At 33.3% G+C, this 20,612-nt stretch overlaps 1 protein-coding gene across 2 annotated transcripts in view; it reads right to left on the reverse strand.

Moving 5' to 3' along the window:
• Positions 1-20,612, reverse strand: part of CCDC73 (coiled-coil domain containing 73) — a 122,095-nt gene that overhangs the window by 43,730 nt on the left and 57,753 nt on the right. For both annotated transcript variants that reach the window (XM_031943119.1, XM_031943120.1), the window contains exons 7-9: positions 17,344-17,382; positions 12,396-12,531; positions 12,062-12,141 (exon numbers count right to left, since the gene is read on the reverse strand). In XM_031943119.1, coding sequence (XP_031798979.1) covers positions 12,062-12,141; positions 12,396-12,531; positions 17,344-17,382 — 255 coding nt within the window. The remainder of the gene's footprint in view (positions 1-12,061; positions 12,142-12,395; positions 12,532-17,343; positions 17,383-20,612) is intronic.

Here is a 20,612-nt window from a genome sequence, read left to right on the forward strand (position 1 = left end):
GCAGAGAAGTCAAGAGAGATGAAGACTGAAGAAAAGAGGATGCTTTTCTATTCTCTTCTGAATAGCCAGACTTCAGTGAGGAGGCTCTATAGAATTCTAGAACTTGAATGCTATTTCCCCCAAAGGAGCACATACAGAGAGAAAATAAGTATTTCGAACAAGGAAGAAAACTTAAAAGAACTACAGAGATTAAGGGGACATCAAAATAAATCAGTTCTTTCAGGAAATAGTTAAATTTGTTTAAGAATATGGAAAATCATTCTACACTGACTAAAAGGAAGCACTTGCTTGATACCTGCTAGATTGCCAAAGGCTTTTTATCACAACAAAAGATGATATAATGTACTTTAGTCATGTGCATACTATTATGATACATGAATAAGAAAATAAAAAAATTACAAACATATGAGAGCCTTATTTATGGCTTTTCTTAAAATACTCAAGCCTGCTAACTTTACACAAAAGGCAAGTGATTCCCCCAAAATTGCATGTAAATGACTATATAGTAGAAATAGCATTGGAGAAGTTTATGAGTGGAGCTTTGGTGAGAGCTTTCCCAAAAAATTATATTGTTATTTTACTTGTTTTAAATTTCTTGAGTGAAAATCCAGATCAGAGACTTGAAATTGCAACATATCACTGCTTTTAAGCTAACTTCCAGGCCTAACTTACGTAAGGCATGAGGCACTGGCAATAAAAATAAAGATGAAAATGTAGAAATCTGATGAAGCTCTGTACTTGTACACTGACCTCCAATATTCTGAGAAATTTAACCTAAATCAAATATAGAGTTGATTTTTAAGAGGTAGTATGTTATTTTTCAAGGTTTCAACATACTAAAAGCTTCAATATAAATACTGTCTTTTTACATTCTTCATACCACCCATCATCTCCCCACCTCTTTCAATGAATGAAATGAGCAGCTGAATCATAGTTAGTACAATGCCACACAAGAAAAAATGGCCTAAACTATACCAACCTATGCTTTAAATGGCAAGGGAAAAGAGAAATGTAAAATAGAAAGAAAATAGCTGGCAAAAACAAGGATGGAGAATAAATTTCTTGGCCTTTCTTTTAACATATTAATTACTTAATCTCAGAGGAGCATTAAATTAATATTAGAGACATCCTCAGCATGATTTTCCACTTAAAATATGCCTTTGATTTTATAACCTTATAGTCTTTTAAATATCCTGTACTTTAATACATTGTCTGTTTTCTAACTATTTTATTCAAAGCTGCTAGTGCAGCAAATAAACAGCACATGCTTTGATCTCATTAAATTACAACTTATAGTTCCTGGAGTCATAAATATGGTGCCCTTTTCTCCCCCACCCCTCCCTTTCTGGTATGGGGTAGTCTGTTTAATATCGCTCTCTCCTTGAGCGCTCTGACGTTTACTCAGACAAATAGCAGGGGTTATGAATGTTGTTCACAGATAGTATCAAGAATTCTTCATGATGCCATAATGGTGAACCAAGCATTCAGAACTGCAATACCTAGTTTTATCTAACAACTAAGTTCGGTCTGTTTAACTTTTCTCCACAAAACTGGAATTCCATCTTATCACAGACCAATAGTTTAAATGTTCTGGACAAAATCATAGTACAACATAAAAGAAAAATGAAGATTATCTTTAGGGAAATTAATAAATAGATATTTGAAACAAGTAATATGTATAATGTGAATGCTGTCGATTGATTTTCCAAATAACTAATTTTTAACATTAACCTTAGGAAATAAATTAGTTCCAAAAATTTAAAGGGCTAAAATGCAATAAAGTACTACATTTTAACTTAAAAAGAATATAACCTCAATATCATCCCTCTAATTATGTCCTCTGGAGCCATGAAGAAAAAAAAAAGCCATTCTACTTTAGCCTCCTAGGTTCTCCTTTCAATCTAACGCTCTCTCACAACTGATAATGTGTAGTCACTGACTCCAATACTTTATTTGAAAAAGGATTGAAAAGTATCCAAATGTCAGAGGTCACTACTTGGTCATTTCATATCCTAGAGATTACCCTTAGAGAATATAGTTGACCTTATCCTCCACTTACAACTACAAAGCATAGGAAAAGGAATACAGTGATCTTGATCACAATGCCATTCCACTCATACCTGGGGAGAGACATTCACCACATGTTAAATGTAAATATGCTAAGAATATGTCTCTAAAGTTTATATGAGCCTGGTCTCGGATCTCTAAGCAAGAGATCAAGCTATTTTAGAAATATAATATCCCATTTATCTAAAATAAAATACATATCATACTTTATGTGGAAAATGTGCATTTTAATATAGAAATTCATTTTACTGAAAGAGATCACATGAAATGAATGCTCTCTGAGGCATTATCATGTCATCATAAGGCAAAGCCAAAATGGAAAAAAAACTCCATTTCTGAAAATAGGGGTATATGTATTTATAAAATCCACAAAATTAAAAGATAAGTTATTTGATCAACTCAAGAAAACAAACTAAAAATGTTAGATGCAAAGCTGAACGGTACAAATTACTGGAAATAAACTATGTGAGTTAATGAATGAACTCTTGGTTATCAGTTGCATTTTAATCTTCTATTTAGTCAAATGAATTATGTTTTTGAAGAATAATATAATGTGAAAATCTTGAAATTTAAACTGGAGGTCTAAAATCAGCAGTTTTAAGAATTGAAAGGGCATCTATCTGTTTTTAATGTGAATTCTTATTGAATATATTTAAGTCTTTGTGAGGAAAAATGCTATCCACATTCAGAGAAAGAACTATTGAGACGGAATGTAGAATGAAACTATGTTCATTTTTAATTTTACCTTTCTCATGGTTTTCTCTTTTTCTGATTCTTCTTTCACAATGACTAATTTAGAAATATGTTTATCATGATTGTATCTGTATAACCTTTTTCAGATTGTTTGCTGTCTTTCGAAAGGGAGGAAGGAAAGGAGAGAAGGAAAAAAGCTGGGAATTCAAAATCTTACAAAAAATCTATGTTGAAAACTATCTTTATGTGTAATTGGGAAAAAATAAAATACTATTGGGGGGGAGAAAAATTCTTTCATATTCTACAACTTAGCTGAAAATAAAGATTTTCCTCCTATGAGTCATACATAATGTTCTCTCTCAGGTAACTTGTTGGGAACAAGGCTTATAAAGTCTAACACATACTAGCAATCAATCAACAAACATTTAAGCACTTACAGAGGACTGGGCTCTGTGCTAGGCGCCAGGAATACAAAAACAAAATCAAACAGTCCCTATAATTCAAAAAGCTCTTATTCTAATTGTGAGAGAGAACATGTACATATACACCTATATACTAAATAGATACAAAATAACTACAAGATAATTTGCAGGGAAAGACCCTAGAAGCTGAGATAAGAGAAGTAATGCTTATGTGGAAGTAATGCTTAAGCTGAGCTTTGGAGGAAACTAAAGGATTCAAAAAGTCAAAGGAGGGAATACATTCTAGGCATTGGAGGGAAAAGTCTGTGCAAAGGCCTAGAGAAAAAAGATGGAGGGCATAATTAGCATGAAAACCAATATGGCTGGACCAAAAAAATGTGAAGAGAAGTCATGTATAATAAGGGGAGAAAACTAAGCTGAAGTAAGGTAAAAAGGGCTTTAAATGCCAAACAAAGTTATTTGTATTTGAGTCTGAAATAAAAGAAAATCTCTAGAGTTTCTTGAGCAATGAGGCACTATGGTCAAACTTGTATTTTAGAAAGATCACTTTAACAGTTGTTTGGAGAACGAATTAGAGAGCAGAGAGATTTGATGAAAGGAAATTGATTAAGGGAATCTATGACAATAGATCAACTAAGTAGTGAAGAAACCCTGATAGCCATGTAAATGGACAGGACACAAGTATGAAAGATGGAATGGAGACACAAGTGACCACACTTGGCAATGGATCATATATGTTGGGATGAGGAAGAGTAGTGACTCAAAGATGACTCTGAAGTTGTGAATCTGTATGAATTGAAAGTGATGCCATTGACAGTGGGAAGTTCAGAAGAAAGATAAAGTTTGTGGGGGGAAATAGTGGGTTCTATTTTGGACAACTTGAGTTTGAGGTGATTATAGGATTTCCAGTGGGAAATATCATGAATAGATAGACACATCAGATTAGTGCTCAGGAGAAAGGACGGATATGTAGATGTAGGAGACTTTCCCATGGATACAAGAAGGAAATCTATGGGGAGATAGTAATGTCAACAAGAGAGGATGTGCATAAAGAGAAGAGGGGCCCAAGATAAAGCTCTGGGAAACACCCACAGGTAGGGGTGTCATAGATTCAGCAAAGGGAATTGAGAAGGAGCAGTTAGACTTATAGGAAGATAATCAAGACAGAGCAGTATCACAAAACACACAGAGAGGGGAGTGTCAAGAAGGAAAGACTGGTCAAGGGTAAAATGCTACAAAGAAGTCAAAAAAGGGCACCAGATTTGGCAATTAAGGGATCATTTGTATGAGCCAGAATACAAAAGGTTGAGGGATGAGTGAGTAATGAAGAACTGGAAACAATGTGAGTAGACAGCTTTTTCTAAAAATTTGACTGTGAGAAAGACATAGGATGATAGCTTGAAGGGAGGATAGAGTTAAGTGAACTATCACAAGAGTACACAGTAGCTGAGAAAGAATATAAATTCAGCTATTTATTCTGTGTGTCCTTCTCTTCAAGTATAAGAGAAAATTCCAAAAGATGACACATTCCAACTGTCACCACACATAAAGAGCTTTCATATAGTTATCAACAATGTTCCAGCTGTAGACAGTTTTTTACCTCAAGTTCAGTATCCATGCATGTTACATTAGCAGCCCCATAACCTCAATTCTGCACCCTGGGTAATGAATTATTTCATCACTCACCTGAAATGGTGATAAATAAGTGGTATTATTTCATAATAAATTGTTAAAGAATACAATATACCTGGCAAAATAAAACATTTCCTTGTCAAAAATTTTGCCTTTTTTTAGGACCTTATTTGGCTAGAATTTTTCTAGGGCAAAATTTGTTACAAGAAAGAAGTCTACTTCATTTTTTTATATCTCTTAAAGAGGAATTTGTGATGGAGAGGTAGGGACATGGTGGTACTTTTTCCTACTCCACCATCTTAGCTCTGACTCTCTGACACAATTCTTGAAGTAGAATTCCATTCTTTCATATTCATTTTTGGTTAATTAAATCTGTCTTAAATCTTAAATCTGTCTCCTCTTCATGTCCTTTTAAAATAAGAGTTGGCTGCTGAGTTTACTATACCTCCATTTCCTTTTCAGATAACTTCTCTTTTTTTCCTCTTCATTGAAATTGTTTCTTTTTGTATTTTCTGAAATGCATTTTTGAGAATTTCCTTTTCTTCCTGAACTAATTTTCCCTGCTGAATTTTAGGTATTGAGAATCTACCTGTCCCATTACATGGAAGCCTGAGACAATGTCCTTTCCACCACAGGAGCAGAAATCAAATTTAAAAGAAAGGAAAATGGTCAAAGAAAGATGAGCAAAAAGCAACAAAAAAAGAATCTGACCATAGAAAGTTATTATGGTGACACGGAAGATTAAGACATAAACTCAGAAGAAAATAACAATGTCAAAACACCTATGAGCAAAATCTCAAAGAAAAAATGAGAAGTGGTCTCAAGCCAGAGAAAACTGATGGAAGAATATAAAAAGAAGCTCAAAGTCATATAAAAGAAATAGAAGAGAAATTGGGGGGGAAGTGAAAGTGATGCAAAAGAATTATGAAAAAAAAGACTTAACAGATTAGAAAAAGAAAACAATTACTTAAAAGTAAAATTGACCAAATGGAAAAGGAGATACAAAAATCCGCTGAAGAATACATACAACTGGCTAAGTAGAAAAGTACAGGAAAAAATTCCGAAATAAAAACTTCAAGGAACATTATAGCAAAATTTCAGAACTATCAGGTTAAGGAAAAAATATTGCAAGTGGCCAGAAACAATGCAATGAGTCACAATGAGGGTTACACAGGGCTTAGCAGCTGCAACATTAAAAGATTGGAGGTCATGGAACATGATATTCCAGAAGGCAAAAAAGATCATTCTATAACCAAGAATCATTTTCCCAATGAAATTAAGCATAATACATCAAGGGGGAAAATAGTCATTCAATGAAATAGAAGGATTTAAACTTTCATAAGAAAGAGACCAGAATTAAACCAAAAATTTGGTCTCTAATATCAAAGACACAAGAGAAGCATAAACTAGTAAAAAGGGAAAAGAAAACACAATAGATTCAATAGAGTTAAACTATTTACAACCCTACATGGGGAAATGATACTTATAATTATTAATAATACAGCTAGATGGAAAATACATAAATGGGGTACAAGTATAAAGTAAATTTAAGGAATGACAATAATTAAGTGATGAAAAAGAGGAGTATGTATACTGAATGCAGAAGGAAAGAGAGGTAGAATGGGGTAAGTTATTTCCTGTAAAGGGTAGGAAAAGACCTATTACAATGGAGGGAAGATGAGAGAGTGGACAACGGGCATCACTTGAACCTTACTCTCATTGATATTGATTCAAAGAGAAATAATATAGACAATCAAATGAATATTGAAATCTAGGAAGGGAGGGAGGAGGGGAGGAAACTAAGTAAAAAGGGGAAGAGGACATTGACAGAAAGAGTTTCGGTCATTCAGTGATATCTGACTCTTCATTATCCCATGAACTATAGCACAACGACCCAACGACAACTTCAATTCTTTTCTTTCTCTCAAACTCCACACAACCTCCTATTCATTGTTTCCATGACACTATCTATCCACCTCATCCTCTGCCATCCCCTTCTCCTTTTGTCTTCAATGTTTTCCAATATCACTATCTTTTCCAGTGAGTCCTGTCTATTCATTATGTGGTTAAAGTATTTAAGCTTCAGTTTCAATATTTGATCTTCTAGTGAATAGTCTGAATTAATTTTTTTAAAGTATTGACTGATTTGATCTCCTTGCTGTCCCAAGGACTCTCAAAAGTCTTCTCCAACCTCACAATTGTTATTATTGATATTTCTCCTGACAATCTTAATTCAAACTTTTGATTTATCTTGATAACTTCATATGATGTACTCTGCATATAACAAATAAAGTGACAATATACAGCTTATTGTACTCCTTTCCCAATCTTAAACCAATCCATTATTCCATATTCAGTTGTAACTGTTGCTTCTTGGCTTGCATGCAAGTACCTCAGAAGACAAGTTAAAATCATCTACTACTCTCATCTCATGAAGAATTGTCACATTAGTCGTGATCCAGACAGTCAAAGATTTTAGTATAATCAATGCAACAAAAATATGTTTGTTTTTTTTCTGGAACTCCCTTGCTTTCTCTATGATCCAGCAAATATTGGCAATTTAGTCTCTAGTTCCTCTGCCTCTCTGAAAACTGGCCTCTCTTCTGGTGATTCTCAGTTCACATATTGCTGGATCCTAGATTGCAGAATTTTAAGCATAATCTTGCCTGGCATGTAATATGAATGTAATTTTCCAGTGATTTGAGAATTTCTTGACATTGTCCTTCTCTAGTATTGGGACATAAAGTAATCTTTTCTAATCCAGTGGCCATGGTTGTATTTTCCAAATTTTCTGACATATTAAGTGAAGCACTTTTATGGTATCATTTTTTAGGGTTTTAAATAGGGTTTTTAAGTCTGGAATTCTATCACTTCTACCTTTATTATTGTTCACAATGGCTCCTAAAATTTCCTTGACTTCATTCTCCAGGATGTCTGGCTTTGCATCAATAACCATAACTATCATGTTGTTAAGATCTTTCAAATATAGTTCTTTTGTGTATCCTTATCTCTTCTTAACCTCTTCTGCTTCCATTAAATTGCTATCATCTTTTATCATTCCCACATTTGCATGAAACTTTCCTTTGATATCTCCAATTTTCTTGGAGAGCTCTTTTGTCTTCCCATTCTATTGTTTTCTTTTATTTCTTTTCATTGCTCATTTAAGAAATCCTTATCTTTCCTTGCTATTATCTGGAATTCTGCATTCAGTTGGGCTTTTCCTTTCTTCTTTCCCTTTCCTTCTTTCCTCAGCTATTTGTAAAGCCTCATCACACAACTATTTTTGCCTTCTTGTTCTTCTTTTTCTTTGTTTTTTTTTTTTGTTTTTTTTTTTTTGTTTTTTTTTTTTTTGCCGTTTCCTATACAATATTGTGAACCTCTGTCCCTAGTTCTTCAGGCACTCTATGTTCTAATTCCTTAAATCTATTCATCACCTCCACTTCATATTCATAAGAAATGTTTAGACCTTCCTTTGGCATCTGATGGTTTTCCCTACTTTCATCAATTTAAATCTGAATTTTGCAATATAAAGTTCATGAGTTCTGAATTACTAGTCAGCTGCAGGTCTTATTTTAACTGATTATATAGAGTTTCTCCATCTTGGACTGTAAAACACATGACCAATATTATTACTACATTGACCATCTGGTGATATTCATGCATAAATATCTATGTGGACCATATGATGATATCCACCATTTAGGTTGTTGAGGGAAAAAAAAAAAGGTTTTTATGACCTGCAAGTTACATTGACAAAATTATTAGTCTGTACCCTACTTCATTTCATACTTCAAGATCAAACTTGCCTGTTATTCATGCAAAACCCCATGGATACTACTGAAGAGATAAGAGATAACTTTGAAAGATGACATCCTCAGGTCGGATGTTCAGTATAATACTGGGGAAAAACAGAGGACAATTGCAAGGGGCTCCAGTATTGATGAAATGGTTGGGCCAAAGCCAAAAGGAAACTCAGCTGCAAATGCATTGGTGATGAAAGGAAAGTCCAGTGCTGTAAAAATCAATATTGTATAGGAACATAGAATTTAAGACCTATGAACCAAGGTAAGCTGGAATAGGAGGTGGAAAGATTAAACATCAACATCTTGGGTATAAGTGAATTGAAATGGATAGGAATGGATGAATTTAATTCAGATGATCACTACATAGACAAAAATGTGGACAAGAATCCCTTAAAAGAAATGGATCAGCACTCATAATCAATACAAAAGTGAGAACAGCAGTATTGGGGTATAATCTTAAAAAATGACCAAATGGGATCTATTTGAATCCATGACAAACCATATATGATCATAGAACAAAAGCCCATGCTCCAACCATTGATGCTGAAAAGGCCAAAATTGGTCAATTCTGTGAAGAGAAGTAGTGCTTCCAGCAAAAGCTGTACCTGATGAGATTCTTTTTCAGGTATGAATTGGACTAGACAGCCTTCCAATTCTGAATTCCAGAAAGGGCTCTGATAGGATAGATTTTATTGATAAGATTTAGGGGATACATCATAGTTGTATTCAAGTAGCAAAATATTTTTCACATGAAAAGGAATTAAACTATTCTCTTTTCCCCCAGAGAGGAAAACCAGTAACAATGGACAGAAGCAGCAGAATGGCAATTGTGTTAGATAGCAATGTTCAAAGAAATGCAATGAATTACTTGAGGAAGTGAGGTGTATTCCCTGTTACTGGAGATTCCGTTTAGAATCCAAAGTTCTTTAAAACTTAGCATCCTTCTACTTTTCCATTCTTCTTTCACCTTATTCCCCAACTCATATACTTCAGTCTAGAGACACTATTCTCCTGATGGTCCACAAGCAAGACACTCCATCATTCAGCTCTGGGCATTTTCTCTGGATTTCCCTCATTCCTGGAATGTTCTCGTTCATCTCCAATTACTGGTTTTCTTGGCTAATTTTAGATCCCCACTAAAATCCCACCTTCTACAGGAAGCCTTTTCCAATTCCTCTTTGTTCTAATACCTTCCCTTTATTAATTATGGCCTATCTTTCCTATATATAACTTGTTGTAAATACTTATTTGCTTGTTGTCTCCCCCATTAGATTGTAAGCTCCTTTGGGACATGGGCTGTCTTTTGCGTCTTTTCATATCTCTACTGCTTAACATGGTGCCTGACACATAACAGGTGCTTAATAAATGTTTACTGACCAAGGTTTTAATGAAAAAGCTGGCTGACCATTTTCCTTTGCTTATTTCAAGAGTTAGCTCAATATTGTCTCCTCCATTAGAATGTTAACTCTTTAAGGGTTGAGACTGTTTTTGCTTTTTTCTTTGTATCCTCAGCACTTAAAATTGTGTTTAGCATACATTAAGTGCCTAATAAATAACTCCTGATTCATTTATTGATTTTTTTAATGTTATAGCAGAGATTCTTGACCACTAATTGACTCTAAGCCTCCACATTCTGGCAAGACTGTATTTTTAACAATAATAATAATAAGAGGGGCAGCTAGATGGATACAGCACCAGCCCTGTCAGGACGACCCAAGTTCAAATCTGGTTCAGACACTTAACACTTTCCTGACTGTGTAACCCTAGGCAAGTTACCTAACCCCAATTGCCTCAGCAAAATAGTAATAATAATAATGATGATGATGATGATGATGATGATAGCTAGCATTACATGATTTTAAGGTTTGCAAAGAACTTAACAAACATCTCCTTTGATCCTCATAACAATCCAATGAAGCAGGGGCCATTATTATTCCCATTTTTTCATTTAAAGGAGCTAAGGCTTTGAAAGAAATTAATTTCTTACAGTTACAGTTCCTACAATTAACTGGTATCTGAGGCAGGATTCAAACTCAGTTCACACTAACTCCAAATCAGCCATTCTATCCAGCTGAATACTGAGCTATCTGGTTTACAAACTGAATGACACTTTACATTTAAATGAAGTTTTACTTTAATTTTCAAAGTGCTTTTACTTGGAATCATGGAATGTTAAAGAGAATCTAAGTAATTTAGTTCCAGAATTCTTAATCTTTCTTCAGTCATGGACCTCTGTGGAAATCTGCTCCCTTTATCAGATTTTTTTTTTCTTTATAATTGAAGGAAATGTTAAATATCCATTAGAGGTTAGGGAAAATAAAGATGTAATATTTTTCCCATCAAAGTTCATAGACTCCCAAAGGTCCCTTCATCTTATAACAGAGGAAACTGAGGTCAAAGCATATGAAATAACCCCAAGTCCCATAACTATTTAGTGAATGAGCCAAGATTAGGGCCTAACTTCCTTGACAGCCAGCATACCTCTCTTTCACTAAAAGTGGAAAAAAACTGCCTTTTTTATTCCATATTCACAATGACTCTACATATAGGTAAATAGGAAAATAACATGCCCACTTAATAAATGATAACACTGAGGGACTGAGATTTCGTTAAGGCCAAACTCCCAGTATGAACAGAGTAAAAAAAAAAAAAAAAATCCCAGACTCCTGTCTCTCAACTTAAGGTTTTTTCCACTAGGATTTCAGTGATGATTCTACCATAACATAATATAATCAATGCTATTAGAACTACAGTGAAATTAGGCCATAGTTGTCATTTTATCTGTGGATATTTAATTTGTTTCAGCTTATTAGAGATGCAAATAACCAGACAAATGTCAAAGATCCTGTTGGCTCTTTAAAGCCATCTTCAAAATTTATGCCATCAGTCACAAAAGAGAGAGAATGTGACTCAGTTAGGAAATTAGGTAACTTAAAATTCACATTACTATACCAAAGAGCACTTTTTTTTTTTTTTTGGCAGCCCTATGATCAAATATGTAGCAATTTTCAGCCATTATCCTACAAGACTAATAATCAAGGCAAGTTTGGGGGAGGATTAGACCTGTGATTTCATTGGCATAAAAAAGTCTAACAGGAAATCCTCTACTAGTACAGATTACTGTGCACTGATAGTCTAATAAAACTGTCTGGAGAAATGAGAGATTAGCCAACTTGTTCAGTGTCATGGTAAACCCAGGCCTTCTGGCTCTCTCTCTATTATAACACACTTGCAATCTTACAAATAATCTCACCATCTAGATGATGTAGTGGATAGAGCATTGGCCCTGAAATCAGGAGAATTTGAATTCAAATATGATCTCAAATACTTTACACTTACAAGTTGTGTAACCCTGGACAAGTCACTTAACCACAATTGCCTTGCAAAACAAACAAACAAACAGAAAAAAATCTCACATAATGCTGTCAAGTCTATGGCTCATACCTGTTTTAAACTACATACTTCAGATTCTAGTTTTTTATTTATTGTTGACAGTCTCTTATTTAACTGGATTGCTTCGTGTACTGCAAATAGATAAAAATATTTAGAAAAAAATGTTATATTTTAAATATGCTATATTATTATTATTATTGTACAACCATCTGCCCAGATAAAATAAAATTTAAACCAAAGCTAACATGATTATTTTCTGGAGAGAATTTGAAAAGTATTCAAACTGCCTTGTTTATTGAAAACTACAATAAATGCCATTTTAATCATCTCATTTAAATGTTCTGCATTGAATAATTATATAAAATGTTTAAAGTATAACACTTACCATTCTGTTCTAATTTTTCATGACTTTCTTTTACCATTGTAAATTGACATGTGATTGTAGCATAATATTTCTCTATTTCATTCAGTTGCTTATGATGATCTTCTTTAGCCAAGAGGTTTAACTGGAGTTTTTGTTCCTATTTCAAACAATAATATTAAATTCCAAATTTAATATAGTAATACTCAGTTTCAGTACATTATATTAAGCAATTGAATCATTTCATAACAACTATGACAAAAAAATTCCAGAGTATATGAATTATGGATTCCTCAAAATCATGTATGGAAATGTTTAGGCTTTATTATATTTCTAAATCTATATACACTTGATTTGGGGGTAATTTTGTTATTCTCATAAGAAATCCATATTGGGGGCTATATCTCTCTGGTATCCAATTTTTTATTCAAGATCAATAGACAAATGAAGAACAGAAAGAAAGCACTATTTCGGTTAATCATTTAAACGTCTTCAATTCTCCTTTCTAGTATAAAAAAATTAGGCTTAAAACAATTAAAATTCTTGAACAGTTTCAATAAATACTGTAAAACAGTCATAAACATTTATCAAGTATCTACTAGGTGCAAGCATTAAGCTAAGTCCTGGGTTTACAAATAAGAAAAGGAAAATTGGTTACAATCCTTAAGAAATATATAATCCGATAAGGGAAAATAATGCAAGAGAGATCACCAGAGAGTATCCGATAAGGGGGCATGATTTTTGCAAGTTACAACCAAACAGAATAACTGATGGGAAATATCATCTGTCCACGGTTACACCTTAAACCCAGTTTTTCATTGTCTCTCCTAGACTTCTGCAATCCTCAATTCTCCCAGCCTCCAGTATTTCCTTACTCTAAGCCATATCTAGACATCACCATCAGATGGACCTTCTAAAACAGAATTGTTTCATACAGAAAACAGTATGTTATTCCCCTATTCAAAATGGTTGGCCACTACCTATAAACTGTAGTCCACTCTAGTCCACTTTTTTTTAATTGGCCATTGAGGATTCTGCATACCCCAGTTTACATTCCCTTTCCTTATTTATCATTATATCCCTTTATTTCAAATAAACTGGATTTGTCTCCATTTCCACATGTAATGTCCTTCCTCACCCCAACACGCGCAAAAAAATCCTAACCATCCTTCAGGGCCCCATTCAAATGCCTTTCTTTTAAGAAGCCAAATTCTTTGATCCTGTGAATTACACAACTTCTCTTTTCTCTAAATTCCTATAATTACTTTGCATCCCTTTTATAACTTGCCATATTATAGTTTGTATTTAAACTTAATTTATTTGCTTGTCTTAAATCTTCCTACTAGTCTAAAAGTTGAGAGCATGTCTTGTTCGTGTTGTATTCCCATCATAAATACTGAACACAAACAATAAACATTTACAAACAGCTGCTAAATCCGAGTGGAAGAGACGTAGGTTCAAACCCTGGCTTTTTATATTTGATAGTAATTAAATGACACCCTTTGTAAGCATCTTAAAATGGAGGTAATGATATCTATGTCAAGCATTATTATTTAATACCTTCACACTGTTATTGTGAGGAAAACACATTATAAACTTGAAGACTTTACAGAAATGCAAGTTATTATTAATTTGGTTGTCAGGAAGAACATATAAAAAAATCTGTGACAAGGGGGAATCCCCTAGCATTGCCTTTGAAAACCCAGGGTGAATTCTACAAGAACAACTTATCAGAGTAGGACTTAATAAAAAGATTTATAAAAATCATCTTTACATACAAATCTTCAGAAGCGTATCTGCCGGTTAAAATAAATATAACCTGTACACCTTCTCACTTGATTCAAAGATATTCAAAGATCAAAGAAATTTCCCTTAACAGAATTCTATTGTCATCAATTTTTTGGAGCCCAAGATAAAAATTCAGAAATAAAATTTGAACTTTCATTTCCTTTTTTTCAAGCTATTGTACAAATTTCTTTGGTTAATCTCATTGTCATGTTTTTTCTAATCAATTTTTTTATCCATTCTTTTTAACCTTTGAGTCATGATTATCAAGCAAATTCTAAATTTTAATGACAACTTAATGGTACATAAAGGCAAAAAAATCTATATAAATATATTGACAATATTATTTATAAAAACAAAAAAGCTGTTAATATTTAATAATTTGATTTAATAAACACTATGTAAAAAAGTGTGTGGCTATTTCACTGATTCTTTTAATTAAATGCTTCAATATCAAAATTTAATTAAATTAATTTTAAGGAAAATAAGTGTTTTCTTTAAATCTAGACATCATTCATTTTCTTTGGAAATAAATGGCATATTTATTTCCATAAATATATGGACATATAATCACAGAAAAAACGAGGAGGGAACACTTCCACTTGATGACAACAACTATGAAGTCTTAAAGAGATACCTGAGGAGGCAAGAGAAGTTAGCTGTAACATGGTCACATAGCCTATATATGTTAGAGAGAGACTTGAACCCAGCTCTTCGTGTCTCTAATATTGGCACTGCTCCAAAATTTGTCAATCTATAATTTTCACATATTACCAAATAAATCTAACCCATATTCTAATTGTCAGTGCTTCATCTATGCCTACTGTTTTATCTTATGTGATAAGATAGTTTTATCTTATGGTGATTGAACATTCCCAGTTCCTTGAAATGATCATGGAATGACATCATTTCAGGTCCTGTAACTGTGATTTAATAAGTTTTCATTTTCCTTATTAAACTCTACTAGGTGATTAATGATACACTATAGTCCCCAATAGAGTAATCACTGATCAATATTTAAGATTTTACCTTTGGTAACCTTAAGTCAGTCACTTAGATTATAAATGGCCATTCTTTTGTCACACTACAGTTTGTAACCATTGGTTATTTTTAAAAGTGATTGTAATGAATTTTTTTTCCTGAGAAGGAATTATTCTTAGTGGGGTTGGGGAAGCATTTTAGGTCAATGGCTATGATAGTTTCAATATTCTCTTTTAGGTTATTCAGTTATTTACAACTTGGTTGAATGGTACCCCCAGAAGATTTAGAAATTCACTAGAAGTTAAATGCTTACCCATAAGAGATAAATACAGGGAGAAAAGCTCCAGGGTATTATTTTCAAAATTACTTCTTTCAGAGCACCAAATTATATGCTTTATATACTAGCGCCTTGAAAAGTTGATTTACTGGTCATGGGTAAGCATTTTATTTCCAGTTAATGTCTTAGTCATCTGAGCTTACCATAACATTGGAAAATGGGAATGAATTCTGTAGAGCATTTTGGGATTGCCATCATAAACAGATAAAAGAGGGTTCAAGTCCTGCCTCTGACACTGACTGTGTGACCCTGGGAAAGTCATTTAACCTCTTAGTAACTACTCAGGCAACTCTCTAAAACCATAAAGTATAACACAGATACTAAAATGCTTCGGCAGAAAGAGGTCCTTATAACATATGAAATCATGGAATCATTCAACAACAAAAAAAGAAGATAAAAAATTTTAAGTTATAGAATATGAGAACAATTTTTAAAGTGATTTCCAATGTTTTAAACAATTATCTAAGAAATTTACAGTTCTGAGTGGCTATAAAATAAATATGAAATCTACATTAAACATTTATTTTTCAATTAGCAATTTATATTTTACTTTACTCTTTTAGGTTAAAACGATGCAATTATACCTTAACTATTATTCCAATAAGTTCCTTCTAAGAGTTTGTAATTCATAAAAAAAGGCAATCTAGAAGTGACACAAATCTATGTAGATTTTTTTTAATGTTTCAACATCCTTTAAATTATACATATTTGTTTAATAAAATTTAAAAGTGAAATAAGACAAAACACATTTTATGTTGCCTTTGATCTTTAACTTGTAGCCTTATCTCCCAGGTCAAAGGACATATTATTCAATTTCACCATATTTTGTGTAAAACCACTGTAGCGTTGAAGATGACTTTCAGTACAAATGTCATGGTACTTAAAGCTAAACCGGACTCTAGTTTTTCGGCTTCTTAATTAAAATCACAGTTTATAATAGTCTGACAATATTATCTTTATTCTTTCCAGTTGAACAGCAGCAGAATTTTCACAGCTTTTATTCAATCAAGCTTAGCAATCTTTATACAACTCTCTTTTATTTCCCAATACAGCAAAAATGGGTTTCCAAGAGGCACAACAGTTACTTTGCACAGCTTTGTATTTAATGTCATAAGAAATCATCCTCTCATGTTTCCAGCCCTTCCCTAATACCAAACCTAAATTTAACTCAATAACAAATTTTGCTATCCTCCCATTCTCTAATCGGACTTGGATAAGATAAGCTTCTGCAAAGAAGCCCTGTGCAGATGGAATTGGAAAGGGAGTACTGTATTAGAGGGAAATAATATAGTTTTCAGAAGGCATACTAACATATGTAATTATAAGGGGAGAATAAACAAAATATTCCTCAAAAATCTTATTTTTCATGTGAAAATGTTAATTTTTTAATACATAGTATTATGCCCTCAGCTGATAAATAATGAAAGTCTTTTCCTAATTTTGACTTTCAGATGCAGCTTCACATTGAGGAACTCTAAAGCTAAACTATTATCTAATTAAATCATTATTTAAAAATGAAGGATCTTTTTAAAAACTGAGGACTGCAACATTTTTTAAAATGTAGGTTTGTATATATACTCAATATTAAGTGCATTAAATGAAGTGGTTTTTAAAATGTTACTTCTATCAGTAATTTGATAGCTATTCAAAAATCAATTTTTAATAAGGTAAATGTCAAATAATCTCAAAATAAATTTAGAAAATAATTTCTGGAATGATATTTTAAATGAATTCAATCTTTAAAATGACGCTAATTTTAAAATGTCAACTACTTTATTAGTATTAAACTCTCAATTTTACACTAATAGAAATATTAACTATTCCTTATTACCACAATAGAAATAATGAACAATGTTATAACTTCCTTACCATTTCATTTGCTTTCTTCTGTAAAGAATATTTTGAAACCTTGAAAAATAAGAAAAATATTTTTACATTAGTTACTTTTTACAAATTCCTTCTGATATGAAAACTGCATTTTTGTAAACTATGGCCCTCATTTTCCATATGACATTTTTTTTTAGATGGCAAATATTCAAGTAAGAATGTGACTGATATTTCCTGCACTTCTGGAGAGGCACATTTCTCTGGATAATACTACAGGCTAGCTAGCTGATAAACTAGCTCCATTTTTAAAAATAGAGAACGTGTGGTCTGAGGGTATTTAAATAGAACAGAAAAAATAATAGCAAACTATAGGGGCAGAGGTGATTGAGAGGAAAGAGAAAATAATGGAAGAGCAGCTCAGACTAGAAAGGCTACCATTCTGATCCCTAATTCACTATTCCAAGATCCAGATCCAGGATAAATCCACCATTCTTATTTGGACACCATCATTTTCTCTTCAGTGTACATTTTGCCTAAGAGTTCATAACCAGGTTTCATCAAAATCTAGCTCCCAAACCAGCACAACTTTTCCAGAGCATCTTTCAAATTTTAAATCTAACTTGAAGCTCTTCCCAACTGACAATAATTACTGCTAAATTCTACACTACACTAAAAAGTACAAAAAAACCCTCTAAAATATGTAAAATGAAAGCTAAAATCAAAACTTATTTTTATCCACATCTTTATATCTTATTATAGGCACACCTAGTTATTACATTCAAGTTTGGTTTTTTTAAAGAATATTTATTTCATAGTATGCATAGAAATATTTCTGCAGGCATATTATTGACATTTTGAAAGGCACTATGACTTAAGTGAACTGAATGCTGCCCTTGAAATCAAGAAGGGCTAGTTTAAATTCTATTTCTGGAAGTTATTTACCAGCTTTGTGCCTGTGAGTCTTTAATTTCTGAACATCAGGCAACTCTCTACGACTTTTCTACTAAGTTAGAGATGAGCTACAATTTCTCATAGCTTTGAAATCAAAGATCTTTGAAGTATCAGGCATAAGAATGTCCCTCAACTATACAATTTTTTGCAATTTGTGATAAGCACCCCCCCATCATAAGAACAAAACTCGGCAGGTACCAATTTTCACATCATATGTAAAATTCAATCTCAAATATTGACTTTCTTTTACAGATATTACTCATTTTATGACAAGATGTGATCACAGAATTAAAAAATCTCAGGGCCCTCTGTAATCTGCAACTGAACAAAAAAAATATTCTGCAACATGTCTGACTTGTAGTCAAAGACTACTTGGGACTTTTTAGTCTGAGGAACCCACTAATTTCTAAGACAACCACTACTAGGACCCTAATTCTTAGAAACTTTCTTCTTAGAGCACATCTTTATCTTCCCCTGTGAAACTTTCCATATACTGCTCTTCCTTCTGTCTTATGTATGTCTTGATGTCAGCATTTCTAATGCTTGAAGACCAATAACCTATTTCCAATAAGTCTTCCAGTTCCTCCAACTGATCTTTGGGTTCTATGGGCTCCAGATCTCTCATCCTATTAGTCACCATTATTTGATTGCACCCTGGTTTACTGATGCCTTACTAAAATGTGACACCTGGAACTAAACATGATCCTACAGAAGAGGTCTTGTAAGATAATGTGTTGTACAATAGGTAGGGCTAACATTCCTTTTCTTCTGGAGGCATTCTAAGTTTTCATCAATGTTTTCAGCTTCCATGTCATAGCATGGAAACTAAAAGAGCTGCTAGTCCACTAAAACCTTGACATGTATTTTTACAGAAGCTGCCTTGTTCAGTGTCTCATTATTACTATCCTTTACTATTTCAATGGCACTCTGAGCAATTTCTTTACCTTGAATCATTCTCTCCCAACTACAAACCATCCTCCACACATCGGCTAAGGTGATTTTCCAAAAAGACAGGTCTGACCAGGTGACTCCCCTACCCAATAAATTCCAAAGGTTCCCTATTTATCTTTAGAGTCAAATGAAAATTCTACTAGTTACTTGACTTTTAAAACCCCTTATAACTGGACTCCCTTTTTCATACTTCCTTCCTTCTTAAATCCAAGTTTAAGATATAGAATGTTACATTAGTCTTGTCTAATAAAATAAATTTCTATTAGATGAAGTCTATCTTCCCATAAATTTCTAATTCGTATATAGGGGGCTAAATTTCCCCAAAGGAAAAAAATCCTTAACATTCAAAATCCTTAAATAAGGAAAGAATTCAGACAGTATCATTATGAAAGTTGTACTGCCAAGCCTGCTTTCCCAATGCTGAAATCTCTCCTTTTTCAAGAACTGTCCTCATTATACCTTATTTCCTTATAAATACTAGAATTTTTCACATTTAAAAATTCCCTAGAAACTCCATGTTGGCATATCTGAAACATAGTTTATCTTTTCTCTTTTTGACAGAGGGCATTAGGTTTCAATAGGAGGCACCACTATGTAATATAGGATGAATTCTCGGTTTCTTCTCTCACTTCTCAATCCTTTTCATTCTAATGTTTCATCTCAATTCTTAGTTGAAATTACTCTCACAAAAATATAGAGGAGGATGGAGAGAATGGGAATAAGCAACACATTATGCATCTAGCTCTGTGTTAAGTGCTTTATACAACAACCCCGGGGGGAGATAATTATTATCCTCATTTTATAGTTGAGGAAACTGAGGCAGACAGGATTAAGTGACTCACCCAAAGTCGCCAGCAAGTGTCTGAGGCTTGATTTCAGCTCAGATCTTCCTGTCTGTAGCCCTAGACTCTATCCACTGTATCACCTAGCTCACCCAAATTACTAATTATCTCCTAATTACCAAATTAGATGGTCTTTTCTCAATCTTCACCCTTCTCAACTATTCTCAAATGTCTAACATAGTCTGGATTTTTTTTGCATTGCTCTCTATCATCCCCTTCTGACCATTTCCTCTCTATCTCCTTTGTCAGTTCATCCACCAATATCATTCCTTCTTCTGTGGGTCTGTCTCAAAGCTCTTCCCTGGATTGTTTCCTCCCTATACTCACATGGTGACCTCATCAAGTCACATGGGTTTGATTATCTTTGTGCCAATGACACCCAAATCTTTATATCAGCTCCAGTTTCTCTCTTGAGCTCTTATTTCATGTCACCAAATATCTATTAGACATTTCAAATTGGATGTAGGCCTCTCAAATTCAACATGAGCAAAAGGAATCTTATTACCTTTCCTCCCAAAACCCAACTCTTCCAAATTCCCTACTGCTTTTTAGGGCATCAATATCCTT

Source organism: Sarcophilus harrisii, chromosome 6, assembly GCF_902635505.1.
Source record: "Sarcophilus harrisii chromosome 6, mSarHar1.11, whole genome shotgun sequence".
Lineage (NCBI taxonomy): Eukaryota > Metazoa > Chordata > Mammalia > Dasyuromorphia > Dasyuridae > Sarcophilus > Sarcophilus harrisii.